The sequence below is a fragment of the Plodia interpunctella genome, chromosome 2 (genome assembly GCF_027563975.2).
Source record: "Plodia interpunctella isolate USDA-ARS_2022_Savannah chromosome 2, ilPloInte3.2, whole genome shotgun sequence".
NCBI classification, from domain to species: domain Eukaryota; kingdom Metazoa; phylum Arthropoda; class Insecta; order Lepidoptera; family Pyralidae; genus Plodia; species Plodia interpunctella.
Window position 1 is genome coordinate 8,863,853 of NC_071295.1, and position 17,494 is coordinate 8,881,346.

Consider the following 17,494-nt stretch of genomic DNA (forward strand, 5'->3'; position numbering starts at 1 on the left):
TTACTTACTCTCAGGGTATGGAGATGCCAGAAACTTAGACGCATCATCGATGATCCCTGTCCAAAAGTAATAATATTACACATTGGTGTTAATTATAATTGTTTAGCTACCCATCTAACCAGGTTATTTTAGTAGCAATGGGTCATTGTAGGGCAACGTCCTTGAGGGATGCATTCTAGTATACTACTGTACCAGGTTGCATTGCAACTATGCTGGGACAATTTAAGTACCTACAAGAAAATGACTTAAATACTTCTAGTGATATAGCTGTTATTTTATTTATTTAAATATACAATAAACTGTGCACTCCTGAAGGTTTCTTCTATATATGTGCTCAATTTCATCAAAATAGGTCCAGTAGTTTTTGAGTTCATTCATTAGAAACAAAAAACAAAAATACAAATCTGTTCTCTTTATAATATTTGTATGGATAATGGATAAATAAGAAATATTAAATAATATTAATTCTTCGTTTAGAAACAAAAGACAGTTTATAAAAAGTGACGTACAAAAAATATGCCATTACCTGGCATATGTTTGGCATGCTCAGGCGCAGGCCTTTTTGCTGAGACATCCGTAATCTTCCCTCTCACACCCTCATAAGCTCCTTTGTCGACTTTCTCGTTTTCTAAGGTATCAGCATTTTCAATTCTACAAAAGATGAAAATATTGTATTGTCTTGAAAAAAAAAATCGGCTAACTACTAATTTTTTTTATTTGTGTAAGTGTTCTTTTCAATCTAGAATATTCGCTGCTTTGTGTTTGTGTGTAAGGTGTCTATTACTTACTAAGTTGTCTTACATAAGTTATAATTAATTATGCATAGATTTATACAATCTTCACATAAAATATATTTTATCTTATCTGTCATGTAAATTAATTTACATTTAAATACAATACTACAAATAATAAAGAACCAACATCGTCACTTATAATCACAAAAGTACACGACCGCACCGCACGGCGTCACAGCTTAGACTGAGTCATTAATAACGCTCGTACGTTCGTTTTATAGCCAACATAGAGGTGGGGTCGACAAGTGGCAGTGAAATGACTCATAAAGAGCTTTTTTACCGATAATAGGGTAGCTAAAATGAAAATAAATCCACTCACTCCGTCATATTAATAATTTAAATCACTTCATCACATTCATTCATTCATCGTTATTGTGTATGTGAGTAAAGTAAAAAGGGTAGAAACAGTAACCTTCTGGCGCCATCTACGTAAGATTGAGTGTATCCTTGTAAATTGCCTAATGGAGCGTCACCCCCCTCTTCCCGCATCGCCTTTAGCAAGTGGTCCATAGCCTCTCCTAAACACGGTATATACAATAAAATATGTGCGAGATTTATAACATTTTACAGTGAAAATACAGTTAGACAGCTGATGATCATACAAAAATAATGTTGGGCCTACTTTGGCTATAAATAATCTATTTTAGCTTAATAAGAAAATACTATCCAGGTATTTCTATCATTGTGGTTATGAGATATAGGGAATGTTTTTACCTTTCTCCATCCCGATTTGCGCCAAATGTTTGGAGGCATCCGACATTGTCTCTGTAAAAAATGTGCAGATTCCAATTTCAAATGTAACAGATTACAATTTAGTAATTGTTATCTCTTTCTCTCGTCTGAGTCAAGCCCAGTAATAAACATCACATTTTTGAAGATTCAGTAGTGGTTTTACGAGCAGCGAGGTCGTGCTCATAGTCGCTATTCTATAAACATGGTACCGTAAGGTAGCGTACAGTAGCGTAAATTATAAAATTATAGCAGTATCCTTTTTATACCTTGAACGTTAGCGGTAATTCCAGGAGACAGTTTAGAAGGAACGCCTCTGTTCATTTCTGAAGAAATCTGATACATCAGGTTGTCACTCTTAGGGTTGTAATCTAAAGGGCCAGCGAATCGTAATCTGAAAAAAAAATTAGGTACCAGCCAATAATAAATAGTAGGTAGATATAATTATGATTAGTACGAATATTTAAGAGAAATCTTATCAACAACGCCTAAATTTGTAATAGTTCCTATTACCTACGGAAGAGGCGCTGTTTGTCATATAAAAATAGTTGACTACGTTACTTAACAACTCACGCTAGGCTAAGCTAGCTCGCACACGATGTTTCCAGACACTGTTTTGCTGAATGATCATTGTCCTTTAAAAATGACACAGATAAAATCATTTATCAAGAAAGGCTGAATGAACTAATGAACGAAACGTTAGCAGAATCTACACCTAAATGTGCTGCTCTCTGTACAAAAATGTATAAAACAATGTCTTACGTCTCTCCGCCGTCCTTGTAGGTCTGTCCATAGTGTTTGTACTTGTACAGAGGTTTCTTCCCTACTGACCTAACAACCGCCGCCAAAAAATTCATGGCATATCTCTCACCGCCGATTCCACCTTAATTGAAATACAGCCGCCGTTAGTATAATCAGAAAAAGCAACAAAAAATATTGTCCTTCTGCCGTTGCTACTCGCTAGTTTAATTTTGCGTATATTAGGTAGGTTAATTAATTATAGGCTATTAACAATATAATTTTAACTTATTAATAAAAGATTGTTATTTTATGCCATGGGACACATTTCATTAAATGTTATACCATCATGAGTTTAATTTTCATTAAATTACATATGTAGTAGTCAGAGATATGAAATTGAATCTGATGAGAGCAGCGGAATAGATTCGGAAAATAGTCCGCATTGCGAACTGGGCTGATACAATGATTTGTTTTCGAAAAAGATAGAATATTGCACATAGTCTTCATTTTTGGATCCGGTTGGTATTTTTCTTGAGTCACCATTCAGTCATTTCATTAAGTCATTTCACACTACTACATTCTAAGTCACTTCCATACATGAAAAAATAAGAGTGCAGCTTCATGCATATTCCATATTGAACTGAAAGGGAAACTTACTTCTCAAAGCCACAACTTGTGACAGAAATTTAGACACGTCTTGAATAGCGGCTGTAAAAAATACATAGTTATTATAATAATTTAGACGCTCAAAGTTTAAATTTAGAATATTAATGAAATTTTAAATTAAATAATTGTAATGTCAACTATATATAACATACATTTAGTGGCCAATGCCAAAGCAGGTGGCGTTTGTCCCTCCATATCGGTAGTCAATTTTCCCTTCATTTCATCTGCTACATCTTTTATAGGCGCATACGGAACTATAGAAGGTGACGTTTCTACTCTGCAAACAAAATTAGTCTCAGAATGTCAACAAATATTATAATATTTGTATAGTCAAAATTTTAGATACCTACTGATTTTTGATCCAATGAATGAATGAGTGAATGAATAAATAATTTTTATTTCACCAGGACTCATTGTGTTATTAGTACTTAGAAACTATGTTAGTAGGGACAACAATGTCAGTGTTTGCAATTCTTTATAAAAATTGATTATGACAGTAATTTTAGTAGTAAATTCACATTTAAAAATTCGTCAAAATCGTTAGAGGTTTTCCGAGAAACCAATGAGATCTAACGTAAGCAAATTCACCGCTAGGGGCACTAGTGCTGTGCAAGGTTAGTTTTCAAACAAACTGTTGACGATTGTGTATTGTTTTGGTCGGGCAACAGATGTAAGAGCAATATAACGCACATTGCTTCAATAAGTTCTTAGCAGTATGGGATCCAGTATTAGATATAGCTTCATGGTAAAGGACATGTACTTACTCCGTAGCACCCGCTCCATAAGTAAGAGCGAAGTTATTCCTTTTAGCTAGCTCTTTGGAGCCATTCTTCTTCATCATTTGGAGCAAGGCTTGCATCGCTTTATCTACAAAAGTGGAGATATTCGATTAGTTTTTGGCGGGTATTGGTTTCGAACAATATAAAATCGGTTGTAATTTTTTTGTGTGCGATACACAGTATTGAGTATGTATAGGTACTTTCTATGCACATATGTATGCGTACGGTTTATAAATGAATTTGGCATATTAAAAATGTCATAAATATTCCTAATTCGTAAAGTTGACTCCAAACTCAGGCGCGAACTCAGGTGAAACATGAGTGTCGACAGTTTCGGGCCTTTCGTCCGCAATATCTATGTCTCTTTCTTCACTCACATCCTCACACTCTAGCTTTTTCCGGGAATTCACTCTATTTCAAATTTTGTCTGTTTAGCACATAAAGTTTATATTTATGAAAATATGTCTTCCTTACCTCTATCTCGGACAAAAGCTGACAAGTAGTTAGCGCATCTGTCGATAACCTCTGAAAATTATATCAAAATAGTAAGTTACGTGTAAGTATTTTTATTTTGATGCTTACATAAAACGAAGCTACACATCTGGTAAATCGAAAAGCTTATTGCAAAGCCAATCGACCTTCACACCATGGTTTGTCAACCAAAGGCCTTTAGATTTATTTTTTATTAGTTTCATGTCTAAATATTCATTGATAATGTTCACTTATCCTGGAATTCATTATTATAATTAGTGTCATTTGTGTTTTCAAGGTTAGCGAATTTTGGCGTTCCTTGCGACTTTTGAGTTCTTAGGTAGATGTATTTTTGTAACAGTCTTAAAAAACAGGATTTTCATTGACTGCCATTTGCTTCGATTTGAATATTGATTCGAGTAAATGAAAATTGTGGTTGTATTCACCATCCATGTCTCTCTTGAGATTCTTTGGAGTAGAGATGTCGACCGCTTTGTGCAAAGCTTCTTTAAAAACAGGCACTGTCGACGGTTCCGGGTTGCTAGTAGTGAGCCCGGGAGCAGATTTCAATCTGGAATAAACGATCACGAAATATATTAGCGCTGTGTCCTATTTCTCTCCGTGTATTTCATATAGGTGCATTTTTGTCATACTTGTATGATTGAAATGGAAGATATGACTATGAAAACTATTGTTATGAGTTAGATTTGTATACAAATTGATCAAATACTAACACGTAAGCTGCCTCGAAGCAATGGGCCACTGGGGTGTAGGCGGGGGTAAAAGTTTCATGTCCCAAATGTTCCAAAGTTTTGATGAGGAGGTCAAAGGCTGGTCCGCGTTCATCTGAAATACATAACACTTATTAGTACCTGTTTTATAAAACAAACCTCATAATTGACAAAAAAAAGGTTCTTACTTTCATCTATTGCCCTCTCTGAAAGATACTTCGAGCAAAGATCGAGGGTTTCTGTAAAAAAAGAATTTGCAAAAAAAAATATTATTATGTATCGATTAGATTTATATTCAGCCAGCCATATTATATGTATACAATTAACAAACCTGTTAGATTTGTATCAAATAAATTAGGGTACATATATGTAATGTAAATATGTGACAATAACACTAAAGAATTCTACTATTATTTTAAATGAGAAAGTTTGGATGTGAATAAGGAGACTTGTTGCCCAGACACTGTCAATATGTCCGTTGGACATATTGTCCTACGGACATAGTGACAAAATTGATTGTCATTACCTGCCATGTCATTCTTTAAATCTGCAGGTGTGACAGATTCCACCGTTTTCGAAAGCGCAGAATGTATTTCTTGTGATAAATTGGGCTCGTCGTGGTCGGTCTCCAAACCTTTGGCGTTCTCAAGCCTGAAAGAAAAAGAAAACATGATTATTTCTATGTGTGTCTAATGATAAAAACACATAAATTTTTCGTTGCTTTAATAACAAAATTAATATAATTATAATAACACAGAAAAAGAACAGACTAGCCTTAACATTGTAAAATAAAAAATCAAAAAGATGAAAGAAGAAGAAAATACGAAGAGGAAGAAGAAGAGAAGACATTATAGGTGTATCTCTAAACTTCAAACATGGAACCTCCTTTTTTGAAGTTTGTTGAAAACGAATGACTGAATGATGCTTGTAAGAAGGAAATGCTCGTAGGAAATATTCTACCATTTCATACGTTAAATAAAATTATTAAACAACAAAATGTGTTCATTTCAAGCAGCTAATAAGTACTACAAATTGGCTAACCATAGTGAAATATTTGGGAAACATTCTATATCTAAAAAATAAAAAGCACCTACAGAAATTGAAATAATAAGACTAGAAGTGATATTACTCAGTAGCGGCGGTGCCAAAGGTACGTTTAGCTTTTCCTCTTTCATATAGCTTTTCGTTGGGTTTCTTCCTCATATTCTCTATTAGCAACCGAAATGCAGGACCCTTATCCTCTGTAATTAAAAACAAATTAATTTCAAATTTGGAAGGTAATCCTAGGATATAATATATAAATATATAGGGACACATACATTGAGTTTGCCCCGAAGTAAGTTCAAGACTTGTAGACTATTGCCTATCTTTAATAGTCGTAAGTATATGTGTGTAAAGTGATTGCAATAATTTTTTTTATATTTATAATTGAATAACTATGTATTTTTAATGCTTGTCCGAAAGTTTTATTATTTGAAGTTGACGCTCTTTACACTTATAAACGAAATTCTTTACAGAATATTTTGATAATTGCTTCACGGATCTTTTTATATTACATCTATATTAAACTTTTCTATTGCAACATTGTACATGCTATTTATTTTCATAATGGTATTTTCAAGCGTTATCAAAACAATATATCAATGATCGCACTCACTATTGTATTCCGCGTGCTGCGCCAAGTAATTTCCGCATATGTTTATCATTTCTGAAAAAAACAAAAATTAAGCTCACACAACAACTAAAAGGTTAATTATTAAGTTTATTTAGTTTTAATACAAAGGTCCACGTTTGCTTAGAAAAAGAGATACATTCGCATCGCCATCTGTCTTAGTCAGGGTTCAGCGATAGTATCTGGATTCCGACATTACACAGGACAAAAACCGAACCTTTCATATGCGCTGCCAAATGTGCCGGCGTGTTGGGCTTGGACACTTCATCGAGGTCCTTGTGCAGCTGGGCAGCTAGGGTCGTATCGATATCGTGCGCCTCGAAGTCTGGTGCCTTTTTTAGTCTAAAACAAATTATGTTTTTATTACAAGTTTTTATTTAACTTGCAATGTATGTCTCGGGTTGAATCTTGCATCTCAATTTTGAAGCAGATACCTTCATCACATTAAGCCGAAATTCTGTACACACGTTTACTTTGACAAGGCATTATTATAATAATTCATGATCTGATGGTGCATCCGGGAACGGCTCCAGACGTGGGAACTCCTCGACGGTTTACTGCACGGACGTGATTATTTTGTCACACATTATATGCTATAAAAGATTGTTGTCAAACAAGAAAAACTTCAGAGTCAAAAATGAAATTATTGTCAAAAACCTTATTTAAATTTATGTGTTTAAAATTGTGTAAAAAATATGTTCTATTTTTAATCTTCAAATTTTTATCCCTAGAGACCAGAAAAGGGCGAAATTTTGTACGACTAACGAACATTTTGACGCAGGCGGAAACAGCTACTTACTTACTGTGAATAACAAGAGATCAAACACAAGATAAGTATTGCAAAATCAACCCCCGAAGGTGCCATAAATGAGATTTGTACATGATTTTTAGACGTGGGTAGTTTTAGTTTATATGTAGATTATTCAATATTACATACTCATCAGCCCCTTCCGCGTAAGTCTGGGTGAACTTCCCGTGTTTCAAAAGCTGGGCGTCTCCTTTCTTGTTCATGGAATCGCATAGTATCATGAATACTTCCAACATCTCGCCTAATTAAGGAAAAACAATTAAATGATCTTCATACTCCATTGTTTAAAGAGAATAGGAGAGTGATAGTTTCTCCATTTGCTACACACACAGATATATTTTCTTTGTTGAACAGAAATAAAAAATGTGGAAGAATGCGAGTCGGATTCGCCCATTGAAAAGTTCCGTAGCATATTATTGTAATATGGATAATCAATATGTCCAATATTCATGTTACACTGGCCACCGATAAAAGAGAAAGTCATTTGTTGTTTTCTTTATTCAAATATTTTTTCACACTGACATTTACGAAAATTCCCGCATATGATTAGAAATGTAAAGTAAAAGTGATAACCCTATGGTGACCATGTACGACCATAGTAAGGTTGTTTGGTCCTTCTGAATTCTGTAATGATAGTGGCAAAGATGACTTGTTTTTCAGACTGTTTTATACTGTTTAATATTTTTTTCAAACTTTAGTAAAGTTTGAAAAAAATATTTTTACACAAAATTACAATCTCGTTCGACAAATTTTTCAGAGATCAAGAGAGAGTAACATTAGAAATGCAAGTATTTTCTCACCAGTAAATTTCAAATATGCCGGGGAAGCTGAAACAAAACACTTGATATTTATCAATGTCACAATTAATTAATTTTACTTTATCATTAAACACTATTAATTTATTTTCCAATTCTTAAAAAACAAAAAGTACACCAAATTTCAGTTTAGTCTACGCAGTTCAAAATTATAAGGTTTACAATATAACTAATGTGTTAAATATCTCTATGTTTACTACCTACAGAGGTTTTGAGTCAATTACTTACGCCCTTTGAATAGACCTCCCTGTAACAAATAACAATTATATTAGGGATTTTTTTTTAGTTCCTTTTTCGTGTTTTCTATAAATTAGAAACCCTCCTTCATTCTCCAATCCACACAAATGAACACGTAAACGAAATACGCAATGAATATATCTATGAATTTTATTACAAAAAACAAAACGGTTTGAGTAATTTTCTACCAATCAATAAAGAATGTAGTAGAGTGAAAAAAACAATAAGGGGTGAAGTGTAAATGAAAAAGAAACAGAAAAAAATTGAAACAAGATTAGAAATTTTAATAATTTTAATTTCTTGGAAAATGAAGAAAGGTTTCCAGACGAAAACTATATTTACCTTGTACATGTCCCCGTGTTCACTTGTATCAGATAGGAAAATGAAACGAAGGTTAAGTTACAAATTTTACTTTATTTTTTTTTGTTTTAAACTTCTTATTACATAAGATCATTGGTACATTGTGAGTACACACAAAACAGTATATGATATTAGTTTTATTCCATCCGATAAATGTAGTTGTACATAATTTCAGGTTATGGCGGTTGATTGAATTTTGCTTTTGTTTAGGACTGTGTCATAGTTTTCTATGAACGGCAGCATTGTGAGTTGATGGGCCGGCTTGAAGATTAGCATAATTTGAATTGAAAATGTGCAGCCAGCTTCATCCTAAAAGTAGGAAAACGAAATCAGAAATTTTATGTACCTTAAAAATACCAGTAACAATAATTTTTATATTTCATGACAGGCGTGCTAACGCCTACAAAAAGCGAGCCGCTGTCGTAGCATTGCTACAAGTTCTACGACAAGTGGGATGTAATAAGCTCGTAGAACTTGCTTCGAGAGACCGATTTGTAATGAATTATTTTCACTACATTGTTTGACATTGACAAAGCTACGAGTACAGCGTGCCTTATTTATTAAAAATTGATTTTACAATCTTTTAAAAATAGATATATTTCAGAAAACACATTAAAATAAAAGCAAGGTGTTTTGCACTTACACCGCCCATCATGTTAAGGAAGTCGTCAGTAAATCCTGCGTCTCCATAACCACCGCCCGCAGCATCCGCCTCTAGTACATCTGAAAATAAAGATACCGTAGGATTTTAGCGACAAAAAGTAGGTTATATCACTCGTTAATTCTCTAACTATCTTCACATAAAAATCACGTCAATCTAATGCTCCGTTTTGACGTGAAAGAAGGACAAACAAATAAAAATTCAGTATTTATGCACCCGTCAACCAGGTGATCAGATAATCATTAAAATTGCACAAAGTGAATGTAGGACTTATCCAATTGGAGATATTGAAACGATTGAGGGAGATCTTTACCTCTTGAAACAAAAAAAAGGTTTGTATAGGAAAACCATGCTCCGCCGGCATCTAACTTACCAATCACTGTGACTTCTTGCTCAAATTGCTTGCTGAAGCTTTCGGCGTGAGATTGGTCGGCGTGGTGGCTGCGGGCGTGGGCCCAGGCGTAGCTGCGGGCGTGGCTGCGGGCGTGGACGCGGGCGAGGTGGCGGGTGAGGTGGCCGAGGGGGTGGTGCCCCCCGAGCTGGCGTCTGTCGACGGCGGCACCACCGGCCTCTGGTCGTCCACATGACTCTGCTCCACTTCTTCACATGGAGACAAAAAGTACAGACTGTATGTCTTACGAAGTCCATCGTGTACAGTATGAAGCGTGGTACCACACAGTGCTACATATTTTCATTAAATATCGGATTAATTCTCACTTATTACCTTATGTGAAAACAAACGATATACAAGTTTTATAGTAATATCATCTAGTTATGCAAATAACCGCACACCTGATTTAGTAAATAATAGTTTACAAATTATATGAAGAGAACTAAAGCCTCTTTTATATAGCGTAAGAAGAGAACTAAAGCAACATTTATATAGCGTGATCGGGACCAAACCTGAAAGAAAGGCTTTTCCCTAATGCTCAAGTTTTTTTAGAGAGCGCCCGCAAACAACCTGCAGTTAGTAGCAACAGGAAATCTTACGTTTTGTGAATTGAAATAATTTATATACTGCCATTAAACGGACTTCGTGAGATAGACATCTGCAACGTACCTTGAATAACTGCATTTCGCCGTCCGAGAAAATTGGGGTGACTAACTACGACCCTGCTGAATTACATGACTATTGTTCACCGGCAAAAGTCACTCCATTTTCCTCAGACAAATTACCTAAATTTAACGGTATATGTATTTAAAAAACTAAAGTTAGTAAAACTTTATGTAGTCTGATAGGGTTTATGAACAATGGTCATCATTCAAGACCCTTACCTTGGATTGCGCAGATATAAAATATAATTACTGTTGTCCGAATTATGTACTTTCTTTCTCAAAGCGGTTAAGACGAATATTTTACGAATAATTTATAACTTACCATCATCTTCGTCAAAGTCCATCATCAGCATGCGATCGTCTGACTCCGCGAGTATCTCATCAATCCAGACGGCCACCTGGTAAAAGAATCATCGATTTATCTTCGATAAGGTTTTAATATTTAGATATATAAACATATTTTAAACCGTTTTTAAAACTGTACTTCTACCGTAAGACGATTCTGTCCAACGCCGTATTTGCCCAATCCAGATTTTGCGAAACTAATGTTATGAATAATATTCACTAACACGAATTTAACACAAACAATATCACAACAATAATAATGTTACGTTTGTCTGTTCACGATAAACTCAAAATCTTTTTCCGGATATTCATGACGTTTTAACAATAATGTGATTCCTGATGGAGTCACACGTTAGGACGGGCGGCTAGAGTTTGTTAAATTTACCTTGTCAGCCATTTCCATCATGAATCTAGCTTTAGGATGGGTGTTCCGCCGCGAGGGAGCCTTCGTGTGCATGCAGCCGCAGATCTCGTCCAAGATGATGTTCGACAATCTTAGCATTCTGTACAAATGTGCGTTTATTTACACTCATTTTTAGTTTAATACTGGTTATACATTATCGCGGTACAGTTCCGGTATGTAGCCGGCGTAAGGTGGTTTACAGACTTGAAAAATCATTGAATATTATATTATAAAATGTGAAAGTTTTGATATGTCAAACAATCTACTGGGTTTTTTTTTCGAAACATTGGGCATTAGATAAGACTATACACGTAGTCTAGTATCACACGATAACATCATACTTTTTATCCTGGAATTGTCACAAAAGTAGCTAAAGTCACAGTTAGCAGTTCGCAATAATATAAAATGAAGAACATAGTACTAACTTGTCAGCAAGAGCATAGCGTCCAGGTCTCGACAGGCGCTGTTGGATCCCCTGCGCGAAAGCCACGGTAGCGTTGCGCGCCCACACGAACCGCTTGTCGGCGCATATGGCCAAAAGGTCCCTCCTCACTTGGCCCACGCGGATCCTTCAAATCACCAATCGTTAATAGAATAACAGGATTAATAAATAAATACACGATTATTGACCATCTACCCACCTCCTTGGATCCTATAACTAAATACACAAATTGCATTCTGGTTGCAAAATAATGTAGATACTTACGCAGCATTCCTCTTCTTAGTTTTCCTCAAATTAATGAAGTACTCGTAGGCTTGATCTGGCTTGAATGGCTCGTCAGCATCCAGCATTGATCGTAGTCGTGAAATCTGAGCAAAACAAGAGTAGATTGCAAACTTAATTACATTATCATGTAATCATCATCATCAATAATCAATTACAGTATCATGTAAAAATTATAATTATATCACAGGTTTTCCATTAAAAGTCACAATTTACGACAATTATTTTGGTGGTTTTCTTTTTGGTAGATTGTAGATGTGTCCAAATAAATCTATATTACTTTCTAATAAAATCAATTAATTAATGTAGGATAATCTCCTGTAGTATTTTTTAGTTTTCGCTATTAGTAAGAAATAAATAAAAATTGATAAAAATGTGAAGATAGCGCAAGTGCGCGAGTTAGCTAATTCAGTTTGCTCACCGTCTCCGGCGGCAAGGTGTGCGCGTGTTCCCGCCACAGATAGATGATGGACCGGCGCGGGGGCTTCGACATGTACTCCAGCCGGTCCGTCAGCACAGCCCCGTGCCGGCGCAGGCAGCGGGCGTGCGCGCGCGTCGCCGCTCGGGACATCTTCACGTCTGTCGCTTTTGGACCTCTAAAACCTTGTTTATTAATTTTTGGTCTTGATTTTCACTGGTTAGGCACAATTGGAGTGAGAACCATTTTATCTAAACAAGACCTTTTGTATGGCAGCATTGGCCAGTGACAGTCACTTATGGACCTCTAAAACCTTGTTTATTATTCTTTGTTCTTGATTTTCATTAAATGTGTCCGTGGTCTCATCAAACCTTTTCAAATAGGTATGCAGGGAACAAATTACTCTGACTATGCCATTAATATTTTTTACAAAAAATCAATCCCTTGACATCAGGCCGGTTGTGGAAAATTAAAAAAAAAATTACACTAACTAAAGCGAATATGCGATCCTCAGCCACAGTACGTCCAGTATCTGAAATATATCTCAATTACCTGGGTCTTGCTGGCCTAGGCGGCGGTCGCACTGGCCTCTTCGGCATAGACTTGTGCTGGACGCGTAGGTCGCGGCCGGCAACGATGGTGTCTGCCACTGACGGCGGCGCCGGCTCCGTCGCGTATGGAGGGTACGGTGGAAACGATGTCGCCGGCGCCCCGGGCGTCGCTGCGTTTACAATACAATTTTCGTTGTCTTTTTTCTTAATAACATAAAGTACTTCGAAAGTTATCGCTGTCAAGGTTCCTAACTGATCCACCACCGGCCGAGAAGCTCTCATCGGGTGGTGACCTCCTCTGGCCAGTTTGGAGAGCTCATTAGACTCTCTGGGCTGGCGTTGGGGAATGCCGACAGGTCTGAATTTCTATAATGTCTGCTATTTCGACTTGAAAAAAAGAATAAAAATAACCTGAAAAAATTCCATGCCTGCAGTGATCTTCACACGCTGTTATTTAAGTATATTTATCGGATCACCAGTTGTTATATTATGTAGGTATTATTCACATTTGAGATACATGAACGATGGAAGATTTTAAGAAAAGCTGCGAAAGATTACCTTCTCCTGCAAGCGACCCTGGCATTTCGCTCTGAGCGAATTCTGAAGCTGAGGGCGTAGCTGATGCCATGTTGATTCTTTGTCATCAACTTGAAACAGTCCTAAGCAAATATCTATTTTATTCGATCGACGTTGCCGATACCATTTTAATTCTTGAATGACATTGTGTGAAAGAGTATTCTTCATATAAGACAAAGACAAGAAAGCTGCCAGTATCTGCTTCGTGTATACATCATGGAATTAGTAGGTAGTACGTACAACGTGGTACCTACTGATTCCATGGTACACATAGATTTAAGTGTATACGATTATATCAGAGGTGTATACATATCACAGATTTTAATAATGTTTTTATATCTGTGATACATATCAATAATTATTATCCTTGGCAAATCAAAGTTCTTTTTGCTCTGCATCACCATATATGCTGCGCTTTTAGTGGATGCAAGATCTATAGACCTACTATAGTTTGTTAATGAAATGGTATGTTTCGAATCTCATGCCACATGAGTTTGTTTAACAATCTGACTCATGTTTAGTAGTTTTCATAGCCCACCACTTGCTTCCGGTGAAGGAAAATCATGAGGAAACCTGCACACTGGTTGAGAGTGTGTATGCGATTACTTGTCACTAGACGGGGTAGTCGTAAAAGTCATGGAATTAGTAGATAAGTACTTTAAGTAAAAATTTACACCAGTAGATGTTAAATGTCTAATATCCAGTAGTCAACCATAAGTAAACTCGTTAAGTATATAGGTATATTTATTTTATTTATGTATTTATGATTTGGTGATTTTGTACTTATTCTTTGTTTTCTCAAAATTTAAATATACTTATAGCTATAGCTACGTAATTATAAATACAAAAGACTACATAAACTGGGTGCGTATTATTAAAAATGCTCTTATTCATATCATATCTTTGTAATTAAACAAATAATTATAATAGACCAAACATATATATATTTTTACAAAAAATTATGTATATTATCATTTTACATGAAATCTATACATAAAGCATAGATGTATTAAATGATTAAATGACATAAAATAAAACTGTAAGTGGGCTTTTCCTGTACATAGGAGATATTAAAGAAAAATAATTATGGGTGTCTTGAAGGGATAAATAGAAAAATTTTTTTTTTGAATTTTTGTCTGTCAGTCTGTATGTTTGTTCGTGTATCACGCAAAAACTACTAGATGGAGTTTAATGCGGTTTTATAGCGTATAGCGAATGGTCTAATTTAAAATCTAGTATAGTTTTCATCGTGATGTTGCATATAACCCGAGTTATGCTATTATATGTATATATTACATATATATATGTTGCCAATAAAAGTTATGAGCGGACGAAGGAAAAAACGCGGGCGAAGCCGCGGGCAAAAGCTAGTAAATTATTAATTATCTTAGGGCCTTGTCGGAATCACAACTATCCCATACCAATTTATTATATAAATAAATATGTTTTACTTGGAACTATGAAGTTCAATAAATGAATATTTTACTTCCATTGTACCCTTTTATTCCATCTCTTCATCACTATCTATAGATCTTGGATTACCAGTATTTATAATATCTGGGGGATAAAATATATTGTTGGAACATCTATTGTTGACTTCAAGTGATACTAGGATTTCGTATTCACGATGAGCGCATTCTCTGCCTTCATACGGCACATAACACACTTTGTGTGATGGATGTACCTTTCCTGGTATAATATGGTCACCCTGTTTTGCACGGCCAATGTATAACACTTCTCTTATATCATATTCTGAAAATCCACCGACAACTGCTCCAACTGGAATTTTCGCTTCGGATGAGGCGACCCAAATATAATTGTATCCAACTAAAACCTGAAAAATTGACAACAATATGAAAACTTTCAACAATTTTCAATTGGGACACCTGATGAAAAAAAAATCTTGAAATAAATACCTCAAAGTCCTCTTTTTCATGTGCTACAGATCCCCATGGTATATAGGCTAATCCTTCTGACGGAACAAATTTCCCAGGGGTCAGTGCACCCTGATGATTGGCTCTTATAATATATAGAGAGCCATTTTCATAGCCGCCGATAACAGCTCCGTGAGGAAGTTGGTTCCCGACTGGAACCCACCTAGGTTCACCCCCACACAGTGATTTCAGCTGTGGTCTTGGTATTTCAGGCGGCACTGGAATCATGCTATAAATTATAATATTACTAGCTACGCCCCACGACTTCGCTCCCGTGGGAATTTCAGGATAAAAAGTGCCAAAGTACAGTAATAAAATAAACCCCTAAGCTAAAGATTACTTGCTGTGAGTATATTTTCTCCAGGTGAGGTGAAAAAAATAAAATTTTCTCCCAAATACTACTATAATACCTACCTACTTATATACAATTCATGAAAATGGTTTTTAAATCTATGAATATTGCTTTCTTAAAAGAGATTCATTGATTTCATCTTTTAAAGAAACAGTAAGAACAGAAAACTCAAAACAGCAATAAAAAATGATTAGGTAATAAAAAAGTATTTACATTCAAATCTCCAAGAAATGGGTGTCCTTCCACCTTTTACAGCAAATGTTACATAATGAAGTGGCTGCACTACATTCTTATAACAGAGAAAAGGATTTGATTCTCCGGCTTTCCCCACGCGGATAGACTGTGAATCCCATAAGATCCAAAAGCTCCTGTACTCATCAGGACTTAATAAATTTGGTGTATTTTCTACAACAGCATCTTTATATGATTTTTGAATCCAAGATTTAAAGAAATGTCCCAGCACTATCTAAAAATATTTTTAAAAGATTATTTCCACAATAAAAACAAATAAAAGATAATTCTTTCATTAGATTTGGATTATCCAAGTGTATAGCAGTAATAAAATGCATTTGTTACAATTTTTTGTTTAAAAACCCTTAAATAGGAGATAAAAAATAAATCAGAATGAAGATATTATCAGTGTACCACTTATCTGTAATAGATAGTTGTGGCAAACACAAGCAAAAATTTGGGATGTTAATTTCCTCAGACTTTATATTACTCACCAAATAATCACAATGGTTTATATTAATTTCTTTTGCTAATGCAATGATAGCACCCTCACTCCCTTTGATATCAAATTTCAGACCACCAGAAGGAACTTTATAAAATGCTACTTTTGCCTGAGGAACAGTGGTGAGTTCTGAAAGAAAAATGTTGAAAAAGTTTGAAACATTCACTGCATGTACACAAGTTTTTATTGTCATCAGAGAAATATTTTATTCAAGATGAGATAAATAGATCATGGCCAAGTAAGCCAGTCCTGGGTGCACCATTAGGTCATGTATATGATGCATCCAAACCTTATCATCTAAACTAAATGTTTATTCACAAGTTTACCTCATTCGGTTGAAGATTTGCTTCAAAATTGTGTGTGAACAAACATAAATAGTACTTATAGTACATGCATTTAATATCTAGGCCTTTTTATTAAACTAAAAATATCTATTGCAAGGCTTGTAAGAAATGAACAGTCAGTATAAGTCACTCACCAATTAAATCGCCCATGATTGCTGTTTCAAATTTTGTACTTAATATTGAAATCTAGATATCTAAGACAAAACTGATTACTAAAATGATGAACTCATAGGGGAAATGAATCATCGCAGGCATCTATTCCTTTATTTACAAATGTTTTTATTTTCTACTCAAGCAAAACTATTACATTTTGTAGGAAATAGTAATTATAGGTAGCTAAATAGTGTATCAAGATCAACACAAGATAACTCAAGTACTAACTGCCACAGATTAAATAATACCCCAGTATAACTGCTTATGCATGTAACTTTCAAACATCCAAAGAATATTATTGTTTTGTGCGAAATTCTCAAAATCAATCGATTATTCTCACTGACTGATATATCGGTATATAAACGGTTTGACAGTGACATATGATAATATTCTGGTGGTAATCGCAGCCAATAAGACTGCGCGCTTCGCCTACTATATAAT

General features: G+C 35.1%; 2 protein-coding genes across 7 annotated transcripts in view; both read right to left on the bottom strand.

Moving 5' to 3' along the window:
- Positions 1–13,716, bottom strand: part of LOC128679445 (uncharacterized) — a 31,496-nt gene extending 17,780 nt beyond the window's left edge. For 2 of the 6 annotated variants that reach the window (XR_008405756.2, XR_008405757.2), the window contains exons 1-28: positions 13,520–13,716; positions 12,963–13,131; positions 12,414–12,588; positions 11,975–12,078; positions 11,694–11,837; positions 11,251–11,368; positions 10,843–10,918; positions 9,447–9,526; positions 8,435–8,453; positions 8,192–8,218; positions 7,521–7,632; positions 6,801–6,925; positions 6,569–6,619; positions 6,041–6,152; positions 5,438–5,562; positions 5,100–5,150; positions 4,915–5,026; positions 4,627–4,751; positions 4,184–4,234; positions 3,695–3,797; positions 3,083–3,207; positions 2,922–2,972; positions 2,286–2,406; positions 1,793–1,917; positions 1,509–1,559; positions 1,207–1,312; positions 527–651; positions 9–56 (exon numbers count right to left, since the gene is read on the bottom strand). Coding sequence is in view for 3 of the 6 variants with exons in the window: in XM_053761715.2 (XP_053617690.1) it covers positions 9–56; positions 527–651; positions 1,207–1,312; positions 1,509–1,559; positions 1,793–1,917; positions 2,286–2,406; positions 2,922–2,972; positions 3,083–3,207; positions 3,695–3,797; positions 4,184–4,234; positions 4,627–4,751; positions 4,915–5,026; positions 5,100–5,150; positions 5,438–5,562; positions 6,041–6,152; positions 6,569–6,619; positions 6,801–6,925; positions 7,521–7,632; positions 8,192–8,218; positions 8,435–8,453; positions 9,447–9,526; positions 10,843–10,918; positions 11,251–11,368; positions 11,694–11,837; positions 11,975–12,078; positions 12,414–12,588; positions 12,963–13,131; positions 13,520–13,589 (2,701 nt within the window). In the remaining 3 variants the exon portion in view is untranslated. Of the gene's footprint in view, positions 1–8; positions 57–526; positions 652–1,206; positions 1,313–1,508; positions 1,560–1,792; positions 1,918–2,285; positions 2,407–2,921; positions 2,973–3,082; positions 3,208–3,694; positions 3,798–4,183; positions 4,235–4,626; positions 4,752–4,914; positions 5,027–5,099; positions 5,151–5,437; positions 5,563–6,040; positions 6,153–6,568; positions 6,620–6,800; positions 6,926–7,520; positions 7,633–8,191; positions 8,219–8,434; positions 8,454–9,446; positions 9,527–9,837; positions 9,973–10,842; positions 10,919–11,250; positions 11,369–11,693; positions 11,838–11,974; positions 12,079–12,413; positions 12,589–12,962; positions 13,132–13,519 lie in introns of those variants that run through there. The other 4 variants (XR_008405755.2, XM_053761715.2, XM_053761723.2 and 1 more) reach the window with 3 other exon arrangements.
- A 27-nt stretch (positions 13,717–13,743) lies between these two features.
- LOC128679495 (uncharacterized) lies at positions 13,744–17,386 on the bottom strand. The gene is made up of 5 exons (XM_053761780.2): positions 17,035–17,386; positions 16,549–16,685; positions 16,037–16,289; positions 15,454–15,689; positions 13,744–15,371 (listed from the first exon to the last, which is right to left on the bottom strand). The coding sequence occupies exons 1-5, from the start codon at positions 17,048–17,050 to the stop codon at positions 15,039–15,041; spliced, it is 975 nt and encodes a 324-aa protein (XP_053617755.1). The 5' UTR covers positions 17,051–17,386; the 3' UTR covers positions 13,744–15,038.
- Between the last annotated feature and the right edge of the window lie 108 nt (positions 17,387–17,494).